At 41.3% G+C, this 19,504-nt stretch overlaps 1 protein-coding gene across 2 annotated transcripts in view; it reads left to right on the top strand.

The window, feature by feature from the left end:
- LOC110530144 (calsyntenin-2) overlaps positions 1–19,504 on the top strand; it is a 287,793-nt gene that overhangs the window by 115,859 nt on the left and 152,430 nt on the right. For both annotated transcript variants that reach the window (XM_021612991.3, XM_021612992.3), the window contains exon 2: positions 4,996–5,118. In XM_021612991.3, the coding sequence (XP_021468666.3) occupies positions 4,996–5,118 (123 nt within the window). The remainder of the gene's footprint in view (positions 1–4,995; positions 5,119–19,504) is intronic.

Below are 19,504 nucleotides of genomic sequence, written 5' to 3'. Positions count from 1 at the left end.
TCCTGACCAAATATCCACAGCATGACAGTAAACCCAGGAAGTTATTCAGAACAGGGCGGAATGCCTCAGGAAACGGTGCTTCGACGGTGGAAGTGGAAGTCAGCTAGCAAGGCATTATTGTCATTTTAAGGAAAAGGGGAAGGGGGATACCTAGTCAGTTGTACAACTACAGTGCCTCGCGAAAGTATTCGGCCCCCTTGAACTTTGCGACCTTTTGCCACATTTCAGGCTTCAAACATAAAGATATAAAACTGTATTTTTTTTGTGAAGAATCAACAACAAGTGGGACACAATCATGAAGTGGAACGACATTTATTGGATATTTCAAACTTTTTTAACAAATCAAAAACTGAAAAATTGGGCGTGCAAAATTATTCAGCCCCCTTAAGTTAATACTTGTAGAGCCACCTTTTGCTGCGATTACAGCTGTAAGTCGCTTGGGGTATGTCTCTATCAGTTTTTCACATCAAGAGACTGAAATGTTTTCCCATTCCTCCTTGCAAAACAGCTCGAGCTCAGTGAGGTTGAATGGAGAGCATTTGTGAACAGCAGTTTTCAGTTCTTTCCACAGATTCTCGATTGGATTCAGGTCTGGACTTTGACTTGGCCATTCTAACACCTGGATATGTTTATTTTTGAACCATTCCATTGTAGATTTTGCTTTATGTTTTGGATCATTGTCTTGTTGGAAGACACATCTCCGTCCCAGTCTCAGGTCTTTTGCAGACTCCATCAGGTTTTCTTCCAGAATGGTCCTGTATTTGGCTCCATCCATCTTCCCATCAACTTTAACCATCTTCCCTGTCCCTGCTGAAGAAAAGCAGGCCCAAACCATGATGCTGCCACCACCATGTTTGACAGTGGGGATGGTGTGTTCAGGGTGATGAGCTGTGTTGCTTTTACGCCAAACATAACGTTTTGCATTGTTGCCAAAAAGTTCAATTTTGGTTTCATCTGACCAGAGCACCTTCTTCCACATGTTTGGTGTGTCTCCCAGGTGGCTTGTGGCAAACTTTAAACGACACTTTTTATGGATATCTTTAAGAAATGGCTTCCTTCTTGCCACTCTTCCATAAAGGCCAGATTTGTGCAATATACGACTGATTGTTGTCCTATGGACAGAGTCTCCCACCTCAGCTGTAGATCTCTGCAATTCATCCAGAGTGATCATGGGCCTCTTGGCTGCATCTCTGATCAGTCTTCTCCTTGTATGAGCTGAAAGTTTAGAGGGACGGCAAGGTCTTGGTAGATTTGCAGTGGTCTGATACTCCTTCCATTTCAATATTATCGCTTGCACAGTGCTCCTTGGGATGTTTAAAGCTTGGGAAATCTTTTTGTATCCAAATCCGGCTTTAAACTTCTTCACAACAGTATCTCGGACCTGCCTGGTGTGTTCCTTGTTCTTCATGATGCTCTCTGCACTTTTAACGGACCTCTGAGACTATCACAGTGCAGGTGCATTTATACGGAGACTTGATTACACACAGGTGGATTGTATTTATCATCATTAGTCTTTTAGGTCAACATTGGATCATTCAGAGATCCTCACTGAACTTCTGGAGAGAGTTTGCTGCACTGAAAGTAAAGGGGCTGAATAATTTTGCACACCCAATTTTTCAGTTTTTGATTTGTTAAAAAAGTTTGAAATATCCAATAAATGTCGTTCCACTTCATGATTGTGTCCCACTTGTTGTTGATTCTTCACAAAAAAAATACAGTTTTATATCTTTATGTTTGAAGCCTGAAATGTGGCAAAAGGTCGCAAAGTTCAAGGGGGCCGAATACTTTCGCAAGGCACTGTAAATGCATTCAACTGAAATGTGTCTTCCGCATTTAACCCAGGAATAGTAGGTTAACTGCCTTGCTGAGGGGCAGAACGACAGCTAACAGGTGATGGATGATAAGCAGGAATAAGGGAGTACTATCTCTTATAGTTGTCGATGTGAGTTTCTCTTTCAAACAATCCCCTTGTCCACAGCTAATATGCTAGCTAACGTTAGCCAAAGCAAGCTAGCCAGCTACTGATAGTGCAACCCTAAGAACAGTAGAGATGAATATTAAAAATGATCAGGCCTACTGTACATCTTACTTTGAAATTGTTGAAAACAAGTCTAGGTTGGAACTGTTGCGGTTAAAATACAAGTAATCATTTTTATACTGAACTGGAATAAACCGATTGAAGCAAGATGCTTTCTGAGGCAAACACAGTTCTGTGTTGCTCATCTACTGCAGGAAGTGGTCTCCTGCCTGACTGAGAAAGCAGTAGATGTTCTGATCCAGTTTGGCACCACATACCTATGCAAGTCAGGGTTCTCAACTCTGGCGTGCTTAAAAAACAAGTACAGAAACAGACTCCATGCTGAGCATGACCTCAGTGTTGAACTGTCAAAACCTGAGCCCAGAATAGACCTGCTTGTTGAAAACTTCAACCAGTCACACAACTCTCATTAGGACTCTGTGTGTGTGTGTGTGTGTGTGTGTGTGTGTGTGTGTGTGTGTGTGTGTGTGTGTGTGTGTGTTCTGGTCTACATCGGTGTGATGTGATCAATCCTTTGTTCCTGTTCAGAATATATATATATATGGCTCTGGAAAAAATTAAGAGACCACTGCAAAATTACCAGTTTCTCTGGTTTTTACTATTTATTGGTATGTGTTTGGGTAAAATGAAGATTTTTGTTTTATTCTATAAACTACTGACAACATTTATACCAAATTCCAAATGAAAATATTTGTCGGAAGTTACACCTTAGCCAAATACATTTAAATTCAGTTTCTCACAATTCCTGACATTTAATCTTAGTAAAAATTCCCGGTCTTAGGTCAGTTAGGATCACCACTTTCACCACCGCTGAGCAGCCTTTCAGGTTATGTCGATATAGGACTCGTTTTCACAAGGTCCTTTGCTGTTGTTCTGGGATTGATTTGCACTTTTTGCACCAAAGTACATTCATCTCTAGGAGACAGAACGCACGGTGCCCCCGGTTCGCCAGCACAGCCCGGTGCGGTCTGTTCCACCCTGCCGCACTTGCCGGGCTACAGGGGGTATCCAGCCAGGACAGGTTGTGCAGGCTCGGTGCTCGAGACCTCCAGTGCGCCTCCACAGTCCGGTCCATCCGGTGCCTCCTCCACCTACCAGGCCTCCTGTGGCTGCCCCACGCACCAGGCTGTCTCTCCGTCTCCTCCCTCCAGGTGCTCCCGCCTGTCCAGTGCTTCCAGAGCCTCCCTCCTGTCCGGAGCTGCCAGAGCCTCCCTCCTGTCCAGGAGCTGCCGGAGCCGCCCGTCAGTCAGGAGCTGCCGGAGCCGCCCGTCAGTCAGGAGCTACCGGAGCCGCCCTTCACTCCGGGGCAGTTAGATAAACAAGATTTTAAGCTTTCTGCCCATATAAGATATGTCTATGCCCTGGGAAATGTTCTTGTTACTTACAACCTCATGCTAATCACATTAGTGCACATTAGCTCAACCATCCCGGTGGAGGGACACCGATCCCATAGAGGATAAGGCCACATCGAAATTGAGACCAGGATGTTTAGGAGTGGGGTGAAAAGTGCCAGCTAGACATGTCATCTGCTCATTAGAATGAAGCAAACTGTTCCTTTTCCTCGGATTGAAAGGTCAAACGGGCGCAAAGCTTCCAGAACTTTTTCAGAAGAGATTTTGTGTGTGTGTGTGTGTGTGTGTGTGTGTGTGTGTGTGCACTCTAGTGTGCATGTACATGATCGCCTATGTGAGCGTACTGTCTGTGTGTGAATACACAACGCGTGTGCGTGTGTGTCGCTGAACTTAAACTTTGAAAAGCTTTTAGTTTATTCGGTCAGCGTATTTGCGTGGTGGGTTTCGAGGAAGTCATTAAATTGCAGTGGATTGTCAGCACCCATCTAAAAGTAATCTCCTGGTGTATTGAATGGCCTATTAGCTTGCTCTATCTCTCCATCTCTCTCGCTCTCTGTCTGCACTTGCGTAGGAGTTCAGTGTGTCATTGGGACTCGGTCAATGGTTTCCTTTGAGTCGAGGGAGCTCTACAGAGATGAACTGTACTTTATACACAGCAGGGTACTGAGTGAGTGAGTGGCCACAACTGTCTGTGGCTTCAGATAGAGATGTCAACCGTTCTCCAGAAACTGTGTCTGGGAGAATACAGTTATAAATTCTGACATGAAAATAGAGCTCTTTGGCCGGGCATGCCAGTAGTGGGTTTGACGTCGCAAAACGGAAGCATATGCAGAAAGTTACCTCGTACCTACTGTAAATATGGAGGTGGATCTTTGATGTTATGGGGGTATTTTGCTTTCACTGGTCCTGGGGCCCTTGTTAAGGTCAAAGGCATCATTAACTTGAAGTATGGAACTCCCAATGTGTTCTCCAGTCTCATAAAACATTTTAGAAAAAGCCTGTTGTTATCGCCGCAAGGGGAGGGTGCTGGAGTACTGAAAACAGGGGTACCAATCCTTTTCATCTCTATCTTTTTGAGGTTGTTGTATTACTTGTTGAATTAAATCTCTATCTCTAAGCAATTGTATTAGTATAAAATAATATGTTCAAATTGTTTGAGCATACAATACAGCTCAGTATTTGTATAATTTTTTTTTTTTTTCTCATCTTTATTAAGGATAACCTGACTGTATTTGCAAACTAAATCGAAAGAGTCACCCCAATTGAGCTTTGCCTGTGGGCAATTTAAGTTGCAGTTTAGTCTGTTTAGCTGTGGGCATTGATCAAGGGCTTGTAACAGCTTTTGTACCTGTGAGGCAAACAAAAGCAACATCGCCAGGACCCAAAATCAGATAATTTAGTGTGTTTCTCATGAATACTGGTTGGGAGAGCGATATCATATCCCTCCGGTATGTTAGAGAGAGAAATAGAGCTGTCTATGCATATTAGCTTCATGGTTATTGATAGTACTGTTTAGCTATCATTTTCATGGCCGGGCAAACCTAAAAAAATCATCTGACATCGTCTTTCTCTCTATCTCCCCATTCTCCTCTTTCTTCTCCACAGTGAACAAACACAAGCCGTGGATCGAGACGTCGTACCATGGGGTGATCACGGAGAACATGGACACCGTCCTGCTGGACCCTCCCTTGGTGGCCTTGGACAAGGACGCCCCTGTCCCCTACGCAGGTAGAGACACAACTTCCCTGTTTTCCCATCCTAAACGTCCTTCAAGGAACCTGATGCTGTGGGCTCAGGGTGCTTCACTGACATGCTGCACAGTAATAGCTGTTCATGTGAGGCTGTGGTTGATTGGCATAACTGGGCTGACTTCTGTGAGTGTCTTCCTACCCAGAATGCACTCATACTCTTTCCTCACTTTGAGAGGTACATCTCAACAGCCCGGTCTGTGCCTGAAAGGTAGTGTGTATTTATGAATACATTCCTTCACAAGGCACCGTTATCTACAAACATTCACACTTCCTTGGACTGTCCAAAAAAAGGAGGGAAAAAAAGAGTTATAACCTGAGCTGCTGGAGAGGGGAGAAACTTCTTGAGATACCTAAATACTGATACCCCTTGAGCAATATTAGTCCCCTTTGACATGACATGGAAATTCCCTGGACATCTTCCATGCTCCTTGAATATCCATGATATGCTTGAGGCAGAAGTTGCCCTTATCCACTGATCTGGGATCAGCTTACCCTATCTTGTATCCTAACCTTAACCTTTAGGGGGATGCAAAGTATCAGCAGAACAAGGGCATCCTACATTTGTGGTAAAGGGCAAATTTACTTTAAGTATATTTCAAGGAATACAGTGTACAGTCTTTACATGGCATTTCCAGGTCATGTCATCTTAGATATGTGGTTATACAGTGCATTGGGAAAGACCTCTTGACTTTTTCAAAATGTTGTTACATTAGTCTTATTCTAAAAATGTATTTAAAAAATTTTCCTCATCAATCTACACACAATACCCCATAATGACATTTCTGCAAATGTAAAAAAAAAAAAAAAAAACTTTAATATTTCGTTCACATAAGTATTCAGACTCTTTCCTCAGTACTTTGTTGAAGCACCTTTGGCAGTGATTACAACCTCGACTCTTATTGGGTATGTCGATACAAGCTTGGCACACCTGTATTTGGGGAGTTTCTCCCATTTGTCTCTACAGATCCTCTCAAGCTCTGTCAGGTTGGATGGGGAGGGTTGCTGCACAACTTTTTCCATGTCTCTCCAGAGATGTTCGATCGGGTTCAAGCCCGGGTTCTGGCGGGGTCACTCTAGGACATTCAGAGACTTGTCCCGAAGCCACTCCTGCGTTATCTTGGCTGTGTGCTTAGGGTCGTTGTTCTGTTGGAAGGTGAACCTTCGCCCCAGTCTGAGGTCCTGAGCGGTCTGGAGCAGGTTTTCATCAAGGATCTCTCTGTACTTTGCTCCGTTCATCTTTCACTCGATCCTCACTAGTGTCCCAGTCCCTGCCACTGAAAAACATCCCCACAGCATGACGCTGCCACCACCATGCTTCACCGTAGGGATTATGCCAGGTTTCCTCCAGATGTTACACTAGGCATTCAGGCCAAAGAGTTCATTTTTGGTTTCATCATACCAGAGAATCTTATTTCTCATGGTCTGAGAATTCTTTAGGGGCCTTTTGGCAAACTCCAAGTGGGCTGTCATGTACTTTTTACTGAGGAGTGGCTTCCATCTGGCCACTTTACCATAAAGGCTTGATTTATGGAGTTCTGCAGAGATGGTTGCCCTTCTGGAAGGTTCTCCCATCTCCACAGAGTAAATCTGGAACTTTGTCAGAGTGACCATTGGGTTCTTGGTCACCTCCCTGATCAAAGCCCTTCTCCCCCGATTGCTCAGTTCGGCCGGGCAGCAATCTTCTTTAATTTAAGAACAATGGAGGCCAGTGTTCTTGGGGACTTTCAATGCTGCAGACATTTTTTGGTACCCTTCCCTAGATCTGTGACTCGACACAGTCCTGTCTCAGAGCTCTACAGGCAATTCCTTCGACCTCATGGCTTGGTTTTTGCTCTGACATGCACTGTCAGCTGTGGGACCTTATATAGACAGGTGTGGGCCTTTCCAAATCATGTCCAACCAATTGAATATACGACAGGTGGGTCACAATCAAGTTGTAGAAACATCTCAAGGATGATCAATGGAAACAGGATGCACCTGAGCTCAATTTGAACTTTCATAGCAAAGGGTCTGAGTATTTCTGTTTTTTTTATTTTTAATACATTTGCAAATATTTCTAAAAAAACGTTTTTTTGCTTTATGTGGTATTTGGGGTAGATTGATGAGGGAAAATTTGTTTTAATCAATTTTAGAATAACGATATAAGGTAACAAAATGTGGAAAAAGTCAAGGGGTCTGAATACTTTCCAAATGCACTGTATGGGAAACATCTACCCTCTCCCTAAATACATACACTATCAAATGATGATAGGCCTGCAGTTGAGTGCATGGCTCTGGCTTGTGACTGAAGTTAAATCACAGTGTCACACATGTAGGTGACAGTGACATGTGACTTATAATTAGACAATGTGTTTTTTTTTTTTTGCTCCCGGGAAAACGAGGAGGCTTTGTGATAGGTACTGCTTTACACATCCTTAAATTAAAATAGCTCTAATTAATTTTCACTCTTGACAGCTGTGGAGAACTGATGTTAGGTGCCATTATTTTTCTATTACAGTTTCTTTTCAAAACAGTGTAATGGTTTGAATCAGAGTACATGCAAGACTATACATTCATAACTTTTTTTTAAGAACGCTTGTATGTACACTGAATTCGAAAGGTATTCAGACCCCTTGATTTTTCCCCTACATTTTTGTTACGTTACAGCCTTATTCTAAAATTTAAATCAATTCATTTTCTCACTAACAGTATCTTCCGCATATAGGGCAGAGCTGGTTTAGGGACACATTTCAAACTCTCAGCAACCAACTCCGAGACCAAGCCAGTGAAATTCTAATGGTTAAGCAACAAAAGCGTCAACAAAAAACCCAATGGTTTGTGAATATTTCTCTCTGTGATTAACAATCTGCTCTGTGACTCCAGAAGGTCACCACTGGTAAAATATCAACGGAGAGGGAAAGTGGTGATGTGTTATTTTTTTGGTGACTTGTGATATTTCTCCCTATCTTTTCCGTGGCGCCTAACTAATGAATGAAACCCATAAAATGGCTACCAAGGAGATTTTCGAAAAAAACACTGGCAGAAAAGACACTCTGTCCTAGTCTGTCTTTCTCGGGTTTTGTTCTCTCAATCTCCTCAATTCTCCATGTCTCACTCTTGCCCTTTCCAACTCTGTTTGTCTAGGGTTCTCCTTTGCATTTTTCTCATTCCCTCTCTATTTCTCCACCCATGTCTCTCTCTCTCTCTGTCTCTATCACTCTCTCACTCCTTCACTATCTCTCTCTCGCTTATTGCCGTTCTTCTTCACTCTACCATTGTCTTTCTCCTTTCCTCTCATTCCCCCATTCCCTCCCTCCCTCTTTCCTTCTCTCTTTCTCGCATTCCCCCTGATTTTCTCTCTCTCCATCCCAGCCATTCTCTCTCTCCTTTCTTTCTCTTTCCCTCAATGCCCAGCCAGCCCATGCAGCCGCAGCAGGCAGTGACTTATGCAGCTTTGCTCTCCCTCATCCATTCTGGTTTTGTTTCTGTGGAGAAAGGAGTGGGCCGTCGTTCTGGCACCACATTAATTGCTCTGTGGGAACATGGACGGGGATTGTTAAGTGCTTTGCCATTCCTCCATCCCTCCCTCCTCCTTCCTCCTCCCCCTATCCTCCTCTCACAGCAGCTCCGCTTTGATGTAAAAGAATGATGAGCCTAAAGTCGATGATATATGGTGAGACAGGAACGAGAGGAGATGAATGGTTATTTGGGCGAGCCGTGACCATGCCCCTGCGGAGAGGAGGAGCGTGGGTCTTGTGTATGCACAGAGCGTTCTCAATCAAATCAGTGCGAGGGATGTGACTGGGGACTGGGGGGGGGACCGCAGGAAAAGAGGCAGTGTCATTGGCTAATTCTTTATTGGGGGATCGCAGTTACGCCAGTCCTCTCGTCCATTCATCTCTCCTACAGGATGATGCTCATTCTGTATTGTTCCCCCTGTAAAGTTAGTTCCCCCTCCACACACGCACACATGCAAGGTTAGAGAACAAAAAGAGTATCGGGAGCGGTTTAGAGAAAGAGGATGGTTTCGTGTGTGTGTGTGTGTGTGAGAGAGAGAGAGTGAGAGGGAAATGAGCGAGAGAAATGGTAATTAGTGAGTGAAAGTGAACGTGAGGAATAGAGTGAGGAGAGAAACTCGTCTTGTTATCATGAAAGAACCTTGACAGTGGCTATGGATGACAAGTTGTGCATTTGTAAGGGGAATGCACACTCAAACGAAATTTGTCAAATGCACACAGTTCCAGACTAGAGAAATTCAATTTCAACAACAACCATAATTGATACTTTCTACCCTCCCTCAAAAAACGACTTATTTATAAACCATGAGGCAAAATGAACGGGGTGGAAATTAATTTGTTTGACATTTTTGGGGGCTACATTTTTACACTGCTCATAAGTGTCACTGTTTTCAAACCACACCATGCCACTTCAAATTTTCAGCTTGGCAGCTCAGGCTATTTGTGCCAAGTGTTTGTCACGCAACAGTTAAAGTATCATATTCCCACACGGTTTGATTATGAAGACAGCATGATTAAACACCACCTTTCAATAAAATCCTTATCTGCATGTTTGTCGGTTAATAGACTGTTGATGAGTCTTATGGGCTCCATCCAAAGTGGCACCATATTCCTTATTTAGTGCACTACTTTTGTCCTGAGCCCTATGGGTGCACTACGTCGTCAATATAGCCATTTCAGACACAGCTATGATGTTTTAATGCCTGTGGCACATGGTCCCATGAGGCATATAATTTGAATCATTTAAGGTGGAGGATGTTAATGTCTGCGAATCACATTAGCACGTTTCACATGCATGCGTACGTGCGCACGCACACACACTTGTGGGTGCAAATGTATGTGCTTGCAAACACATACACACAGACACGCACACACACACTGTAACAGCTACGATAAATGTGCAGTGGGGAATCTATAGATTTCCAGACTTTACACATGTACACATATATCAAACAGATGCTTAGACTGATACTTGTTATTGTTGACAAGATGTTCAAAGGATTTTTGAACGATCATATAATGATCCTGAGTAATGATCGGGATCATGTGGATTACGTGGGCAGTAACAGCAGTAAAATACACAAACTACACTATAGGATGTCATAACAACAGTTGAAGTATCTCTCTTGTAAAATATAATAATTCTGTCAACTGACATTTTATTGTATATTTTTCTGAGCAGATTTAATGTCTGCTGACAGAATTATTCCCTTTCAATAATAATAATAAAGTAGTTTATTCAACATTGGATGTCTCGATTGGACGTCTGAACTTCCAATTGGATATTGTTTAGCACTGAATAATCAATGGCTTGGCTAATTACTCCAATTTCTTAAGTAGACTGGTGTGATTGAAATTCTGGACACTTCAAATGCCTCTTTCGATTTCCCATGGGTTACAGTGCATTCAGGAAGGATTCAGACGTTTCACTTTTTTCCACATTTTGTTATGTTACAGCGTTTATTCTAAAATTTATTAAATATTGTTTTTCCTACACTTAATACCCCATAATGAGGCAAAAACAGTTTTTTAGAACATTTAGCAAATTTCAATTTATTTTTGAAAACAGAAATACCTTATTTACATAAGTATTCAGACCCTTTGCTATGAGACTTGAAGTTGAGTGCAGGTGCATTCTGTTTCCATTGGTCATCCAAGAGATGAGAGAAATTCAGTTGATTGGATTGATTTGGAAAGGCACACACCTGTTTATTTAAGTTCCCACAGTTGACAGTGCATGTCAGAGCAAAAATCAAGCCGTGAGGTCAAAGGAATTGTCCCTAGAGCTCCGAACACAGGATTGTGTCGAGGCACAAATATGGGGAAGTGTACCAATAAATGTATGCAGCATTGAAGGTCCCCAAGAACATATTGGCCGCCGTCATTCTTAAATGGAAGACGTTTGGCACCACCAAGACTCTTCCTAGAGCTGGCCACCCGGCCAAACCGCAATCGGCAGAGAGGGGCCATGGTCAGGGAGGTGACCAGGAACCCGATGGTCACCTTGACAGAGCTCCAGAGTTCCAGAAGCCACTTCTCAGTAAAAGGCACAAGACAGCCAGCTTGGAGTTTTCAAAAAGGCACCTAAAGGACTCACAGGCCATGAGAAACAATATTATCTGGTTTGATGAAACCAAGATTTAACTCTTTGGCCTGAATGCTAAGCGTCACATCTGGATGAAACCTGGCACCATCCCTACGGTGAAGCATGGTTGTGGCCGCATCATGCAGTGGGGATGTTTTTCAGTGGCAGGGTTTGAGAGACTAGTGAGGATTGAGGGAAAGATGAACGGAGCAAAGTGCAGAGAGATCCTTGATAAAAACCTGCTCCAGAGCGCTCAGAGTGTGTCCCCTCAGCTGAGTATCAGCTACAGTCACACACACATGGGTCTCAAAATACGATTATCTTCCTCAATAGTGTGCAGCAAATTCTACTAGATGAAAAGACAAAATTAGTATGACATCCTGAAAATTACTGCATAATACATTTCCAAAATGTAACATAATATCAAACAAACATTTTTCAGATTGGTGCAAAGGTTCACCGTCCAACAGGACAACAACCCTAAGCACACAGCCAAGACAACTCAGGAGAAGTCTCTGAATGTCCTTGAGTGGCCCAGCCAGAGCACGGACTTGAACCCAATCGAACATCTCTGGATAGACCTGAAAATAGCTGTCCATCAATGCTACCCATTCATCCTGACTGAGTGGATGAATGAGAGAAATTCCCCAAATACAGGGTGTGCCAAGCTTGTAGCGTCATACCAAAAAAGAATCAAGGCTGTAATCGCTGCCAAAGGTGCTCCAACAAAGTACTGAGTAAAGGGTCTGAATACTTATGAAAATGTGATATTTCATTTTTTTTATATATATACAGTGCCTTGCGAAAGTATTCGGCCCCCTTGAACTTTGCGACCTTTTGCCACATTTCAGGCTTCAAACATAAAGATATAAAACTGTATTTTTTTGTGAAGAATCAACAACAAGTGGGACACAATCATGAAGTAGAACGACATTTATTGGATATTTCAAACTTTTTTAACAAATCAAAAACTGAAAAATTGGGCGTGCAAAATTATTCAGCCCCTTTACTTTCAGTGCAGCAAACTCTCTCCAGAAGTTTAGTGAGGATCTCTGAATGATCCAATGTTGACCTAAATTACTAATGATGATAAATACAATCCACCTGTGTGTAATCAAGTCTCCGTATGAATGCACCTGCACTGTGATAGTCTCAGAGGTCCGTTAAAAGCGCAGAGAGCATCATGAAGAACAAGGAACACACCAGGCAGGTCCGAGATACTGTTGTGAAGAAGTTTAAAGCCGGATTTGGATACAAAAAGATTTCCCAAGCTTTAAACATCCCAAGGAGCACTGTGCAAGCGATAATATTGAAATGGAAGGAGTATCAGACCACTGCAAATCTACCAAGACCTGCCGTCCCTCTAAACTTTCAGCTCATACAAGGAGAAGAATGATCAGAGATGCAGCCAAGAGGCCCATGATCACTCTGGATGAACTGCAGAGATCTACAGCTGAGGTGGGAGACTCTGTCCATAGGACAACAATCAGTCGTATATTGCACAAATCTGGCCTTTATGGAAGAGTGGCAAGAAGAAAGCCATTTCTTAAAGATATCCATAAAAAGTGTTGTTTAAAGTTTGCCACAAGCCACCTGGGAGACACACCAAATGTGGAAGAAGGTGCTCTGGTCAGATGAAACCAAAATTGAACTTTTTGGCAACAATGCAAAACGTTATGTTTGGCGTAAAAGCAACACAGCTGAACACACCATCCCGACTGTCAAACATGGTGGTGGCAGCATCATGGTTTGGGCCTGCTTTTCTTCAGCAGGGACAGGGAAGATGGTTAAAATTGATGGGAAGATGGATGGATCCAAATACAGAACCATTCTGGAAGAAAACCTGATGGAGTCTGTAAAAGACCTGAGACTGGGACGGAGATTTGTCTTCCAACAAGACAATGATCCAAAACATAAAGCTAAATCTACAATGGAATGGTTCAAAAATAAACATATCCAGGTGTTAGAATGGCCAAGTCAAAGTCCAGACCTGAATCCAATCGAGAATCTGTGGAAAGAACTGAAAACTGCTGTTCACAAATGCTCTCCATCCAACCTCACTGAGCTCGAGCTGTTTTGCAAGGAGGAATGGGAAAAAATGTCAGTCTCTCGATGTGCAAAACTGATAGAGACATACCCCAAGCGACTTACAGCTGTAATCGCAGCAAAAGGTGGCGCTACAAAGTATTAACTTAAGGGGGCTGAATAATTTTGCACGCCCAATTTTTCAGTTTTTGATTTGTTAAAAAAGTTTGAAATATCCAATAAATGTCGTTCCACTTCATGATTGTGTCCCACTTGTTGTTGATTCTTCACAAAAAAATACAGTTTTATATCTTTATGTTTGAAGCCTGAAATGTGGCAAAAGGTCGCAAAGTTCAAGGGGGCCGAATACTTTCGCAAGGCACTGTATGTATATATATATATATATATATATATATATATATATATATATATATATATATATATATATATATATATATATATATATATATATATATATATATATATATATATATATATATATACTTTATTTTTAATACAAAAAACAGTTTTTGCTTCGTCATTCTGGAATATCGTGTGTAGATTCATGAGGAAAACAATTGAATCCATTTTAGAATAAGGCTGTAGCGTAACAAAATGTGGAAAAAGTCAAGGGGTCTGAATACTTTCCGAAAGCACTCTAACTGACTCTTTTCCTCAATCATTCATTCTATATCCTGTCAGAATTTGAAAATAAATAGTAGGAATTTGGGGTATGTGAAATGTTTTTGTTTTATGTTGTGACATTTTTAAAATGTATTATGCTTTAATTGCCAGGATGTCATACTCATTTTGGCTTTTCATCTAATAGCATTCCCTGCACACTATTGAGGAAAATAATGGTATTTCGAGACCCACTTGTGACTATTGCTGATCATCAGCAGTTAAATGACTCATTCGCAGTAAGATTAACCTAATATGCTGTTATTGGTTGCTTGCTGCATTTGTTTTCACTAAACAGTACATTCTAAATAGTACATAGCTCGATTAGTACACAGTTTGCAGTTAAAGTACGTAGTAGGCAAGACAGGTTTCGGACATGGCCTGTGAAAAACAATGAAAGAGACACAAAGAGAGAGAGAGAGGAAGAGACACATATTAGTGTTTCACCTAGGATTTTTTTAACAGAGGTGGCAAAGGAAGCGGGATGGTATCTGGTGCTCTTTGCTGGGGAGGTCCAGGGGAAATATAACTGATGCGAGCCACTGCAGCACTGTAGGGAGCTGATGAGGAGCATGCAGTGGCAGGGCTCGCTCTGTTTGCCACAAATACAAAGTTGAAGTCGGAAGAGAGAATGATTTATTTCAGCTTTTATTTCTTTCATCACATTCCCAGTGGGTCAGAAGTTTACATACACTCCATTAGTATTTGGTAGCATTGCCTTAAATTGTTTAACTTGGGTCAAACATTTTGGGTAGCCTTCCACAAGCTTCCCACAATAAGTTGGGTGAATTTTGGCCCATTCCTCATTCTATTGTTGTTTCATCAGACCAGACGACATTTCTCCAAAAAGTATGATCTTTGTCCTCATGTAAAGTTGCAAACCGTAGTCTGGCTTTTTTATACCGGTTTTGGAGCAGTGGCTTCTTCCTTGCTGAGCGGTCTTTCAGGTTATGTCGATATAGGACTTGTTTTACTGTGGACATTTGTCCCTGTTTCCACCAGCATCTTCACAAGGTCCTTTGCTGTTGTTCTAGGATGGATTTGCACTGCACCAAAGTACGTTAATCTCTAGGAGATAGCACAAAGTAGATGACAGCACAAAGTAGTCATGCACAAGTAGATGTCCTAACCGACTTGCCAAAACTATAGTTTGTTAACAAGACATTTGAAAAACAAGTTTTAATGACTCCAACCTAAGTGTATGTAAACTTCCGACTTAAACTGTATGTTGTAACTTGTCACTCTGAACGTAAAGGATAGTGCAAGATTTCCTACTTACCCAGAGTCCGATAATCTCATGGATACAATTTGTATGTCTGCGTGCAGTTTTAAGGAATGACTGGCATGCTAGCTGTTTCCATAGACTGCTAAATTACTGGGTGCAAAGTTGATTGCATGTTTCTCGCAGAAACATGGCTGTCTTCAGACTGTAGTGCCACTCTTTTTGAAGCATCCCCCAGACTACAGCTTTTCATACTCTATCGGAAAAGAGGAAATGGGTGGGAGGACCATCTCTATTTTTACGAATGCTCTCACCTGTAAGGACATTTCATTTGGCGACTTTGGATCTTTAGAACATCACAACATCACTGTTTAAATGTCAGCCACCAGTCCTGGCTCTGTATAGGCCACCAAAGCAATGCCCCACTTTCTTTACAGATTTTTCTGAACTATTGTCTATTGTCCTTGAGAACTATTATAAAATCATTGTGTTGAGCGATTTTAATATTCATGTTGAATATTTATGTTGAAGAAACTGACTCCAAGGCGATTGAATTCATGAATCTTTTGAACTCGATGGACTTTACTGGGCTATCGTACCTCTGAAGTTGCTACAGATTTTATTTTGTGTATAAACAATACACCATCACCTATTCTGTCTTCCTCTTGTGATGATTTAGTTGATAACTTTCATAACAAATTAATAGCCATAGCTATTAATGGCCATAGCTCCAATGATGTTGAAAACAAATCAACTTAAGAGAAATTGCAGAAAGGCAATTGTGTAGAAAGTTGCAGATCCATTATGATTTTCTGAGAAAGCAACTTGGCATATATAGTACCAGTCAAAAGGTTGGACACACCTACAGTACTCATTCCAGGGTTTTTGTTTATTCTTACTATTTTCTACATTGTAGAAAATAGTGAAGACATCTAAACTATGAATTAACACATATGGAATCATGTAGTAACCAAGAAAATATATCACAAAACAAAATATATTTTAGATTCTTCAAAGTAGCCACCCTTTGCCTTGATAACAGCTTTGAACACTCTTGGCATTCTCTCAACCAGCTTCATGAGGTAATCACCTGGAATGCATTTCAATTAACAGTTGTGCCTTGTTAAAAGTTAATTTGTGGATTTGTATACAGAAGATAGCCCTATTTGGTAAAAGACCCAAGTCCATATTATGGCAAGAACAGGTCAAATGAGCAAAGAGAAACAACAGTCCATCATTACTTTAAGACATGAAGGTCAGTCAAGAACTTTTAAGGTTTCTTCAAGTGCAGTCGCAAAAACCATCAAGCGCTATGATGAAACTGGCTCTCATGAGGACCGCCACAGGAAAGGAAGGACCTGAGAGGATAAGTTCATTATAGTTAGCAGCACCTCAGATTGCAGCCCAAATAAATGCTTCATAGAGTTCAAGTTCAGAGTAGACTGCATGAATCAGGCCTTCATGGTCGAATTGCTGCAAAGAAACCACTATTAAAGGACACCAATAACAAAAATAGACTTTCTTGGGCCAAGAAACACGAGCAATGGACATTAGACCGGGTGGAAATCTGTCCTTTGGTCTGATGAGTCCAAATGTGAGATTTTTGGTTCCAACCTCCGTGTCTTCATGAGACGCAGAGTAGGTGAACGGATGATCTACGCGTGTGTGGTTCCCACCGTGAAGCATGCTTTATCTTGGCCATGTCGCAGTTGTAAATGAGAACTTGTTCTCAACTGGCCTACCTGGTTAAATAAAGGTGAAATAAAAATAAAAGGAGGTGTGATGATGTGGGGGTGCTTTGCTGGTGACACTGTCTGCGATTTATTTAGAATTCAAGGCACGCTTAACTTCTTATGGCTTGGGGACAGTATTTCGACGTCTGGATCAGAAGCGTGCCCAAAGTAAACTGCCTGTTACTCAGGCCCAGAAGCTAGGATATGCATATAATTGGTAGATTTGGATAGAAAACACTCAAAATATTGTCTGTAAGTATAACATGCTGTAACTGATATGGAGGCGAAAACCTGAGGAAAATCCATCCAGGAAGTGGGATCTTTTTTATTGAATTGAATGCCTATAGAGTATCTAATGGGTTAGGACCCAGATTGCAGTTCCTATGACTTCCACTAGATGTCAACAGTCTTTACACATAGTTTCATGCTTGTTTTCTGAAAAATGAAGAAGAATGAGACCCTTTTTGTCAGTGGACAGGGGAAGAATTCAGAGCTGAATGGTGTGCGTTGTTTTTCCTTTCTATTCAATATGCTATTGTCCGGTTGAAATATGATCAATTATTTAGACAATTGACAACCTGAGAATTAATTATAAACATCATTTGACATGTTTCGACAAACTTTACCGGTACTATTAGGATGTATTCGTCTGCATGTTTTGACCGCCTTTGAGCCAGTGGATTACTGAACAAAATGCGCCAACAAGTTTCTGGGATATAAAGAGAGACTTTATCGAACAAAACAAACATGTATTGTTGTTAGAGGAATTCTAAATTCCTATATGTTTTGTAGCCAAAACCAAATTCACTCTCTTTCTCTATTTCATAATAAGTTGTAAGTTTATCATTTATGCATGAAATAGATCGAGACCAGTCTTAAAAGTCAGGTAATAGCGTTTAATTCAAGAGAGTACTGGTTACATACACATTTTTCCACAGGTTATAAACTGAAAATGACGTCATCAGTTTCTCACACACTCTCGTCTTCTACTCCCCTCATAAAACAAACATTCCAATCTGTCTAAAGAGATATGCCATCCCTCTCCCTTAAACCCGCAAGGTACAGACAATTAATTCATTTTACTTACATTTTCAGTAACAGCTTAACCAAGAACCCATACATTTCATACCATAACATAATAGTATTAAAATAAATGGTTCTAAGCTAAATGTATACATAATTAATCATTTCAACTATAATTTCCTCCAACAATTGTGTAGCTGAGACTCTTGTGACTGCAACCATATGAAGATCTTCAAAGGTAAGGGATTAATTTTATCGCAATTTCTGACTTTTGTCATTCGTTTACTTGGTTGTAAAATGTTTGTATGCTTTTGTAAGCGGGGCGCTGTCCTCAGATAATCGCATGGTATGCTTTTGCCGTAAAGCCTTTTTGAAATCTGACAAAGCGGCTGGATTAACAAGAAGTGAATCTTTAAGCCGATATATAATACTTGTATTTATTATGAATGTTTATTATGACTATTTCTGTATTTTGAATTTGGCGCTCTGCAATTTCACCGGATGTTGTCGAGGTGGGTCGCTAGCGGAACCCCTGCGCCAGAAAGGTTAACCAGCATGGCTACCACAGCATTCTGCAGTGATATGCCATCCCATCTGGTTTGGGCTTAGTGGGACTATCATTTGTTTTTCAACAGGACAATGACCCAACACACCTCCAGGCTGTGTAAGGGTTATTTGACCAAGAAGGGGAATGATGGAGTGCTGCATCAGATGACCTGGCCTCCACAATCACCCGACCTCAACCAAAATTAGATGGTTTGGGATGAGTTGGACCACAGAGTGAAGGAAAAGCAGCCAACAAGTGCTCAGCGTATGTGGGTACTCCTTCAAGAATGTTGGAAAAGCATTCCAGGTGGAGCTTGTTGAGAGAAGGCTAAGAGTGTGCAAAGCTGTCAAGGCAAACGGTGGCTACTTTGAAGAATCTAAAATATATTTTAACTCTTATTATAACTCTTCTTTGGTTACTACATGATTCCATATGTGGTATTTCATAGTTTAGATGTCTTCACTAATTTTCGACAATGTATGAAATGGTAAAAATAAACAAAAACCCTTGAATGAGTAGATGTGTCAAACTTTTGACTGGTACTGTATAACAAGGCAATTAAAAATGCCAGATGGGCTCATTTTTCGAACATGATCACTAATATTCTGAATAATTGATGGCCTGATAAATCCTTCCCCCGCAAACCTTTGTGAACTTTCCTTTACATCTGAATGTGATGAGTTTGCGGCCTATTTCAGAGATAAGATAACAAATATTATGCTGGGTATCAGTCAAGCAAGACCTGATGAGAAGTTTGATGATATGTGCCCTAGTCTACCACGCCAAGGCATTATGGAATTATTTTTCCTGGTTGCATAATGCATGTTCAGGAAAGAGAAAACACAACTTAAGCCTTTTACTGTACCTGTCTCCTCGATCTTATCCCCACTACCTTCTTCAAAACAGTTTTTAATTGCATATCTGAAGTGTTCACAGGCACATTCCCCACTGCTATGGTGAAACCCCTTCTGAAGAAAACTAATCTAGATTCTTCAGCTCTTAGCAATTTTCGGCCAATCTCCAACCTTCTGTTCTTAATAATAACTTTTCA

Source organism: Oncorhynchus mykiss, chromosome 8, assembly GCF_057628025.1.
Source record: "Oncorhynchus mykiss isolate SJ-2025 chromosome 8, ASM5762802v1, whole genome shotgun sequence".
NCBI lineage: Eukaryota > Metazoa > Chordata > Actinopteri > Salmoniformes > Salmonidae > Oncorhynchus > Oncorhynchus mykiss.
This window is presented reverse-complemented; position numbering and strand designations above follow the sequence as displayed.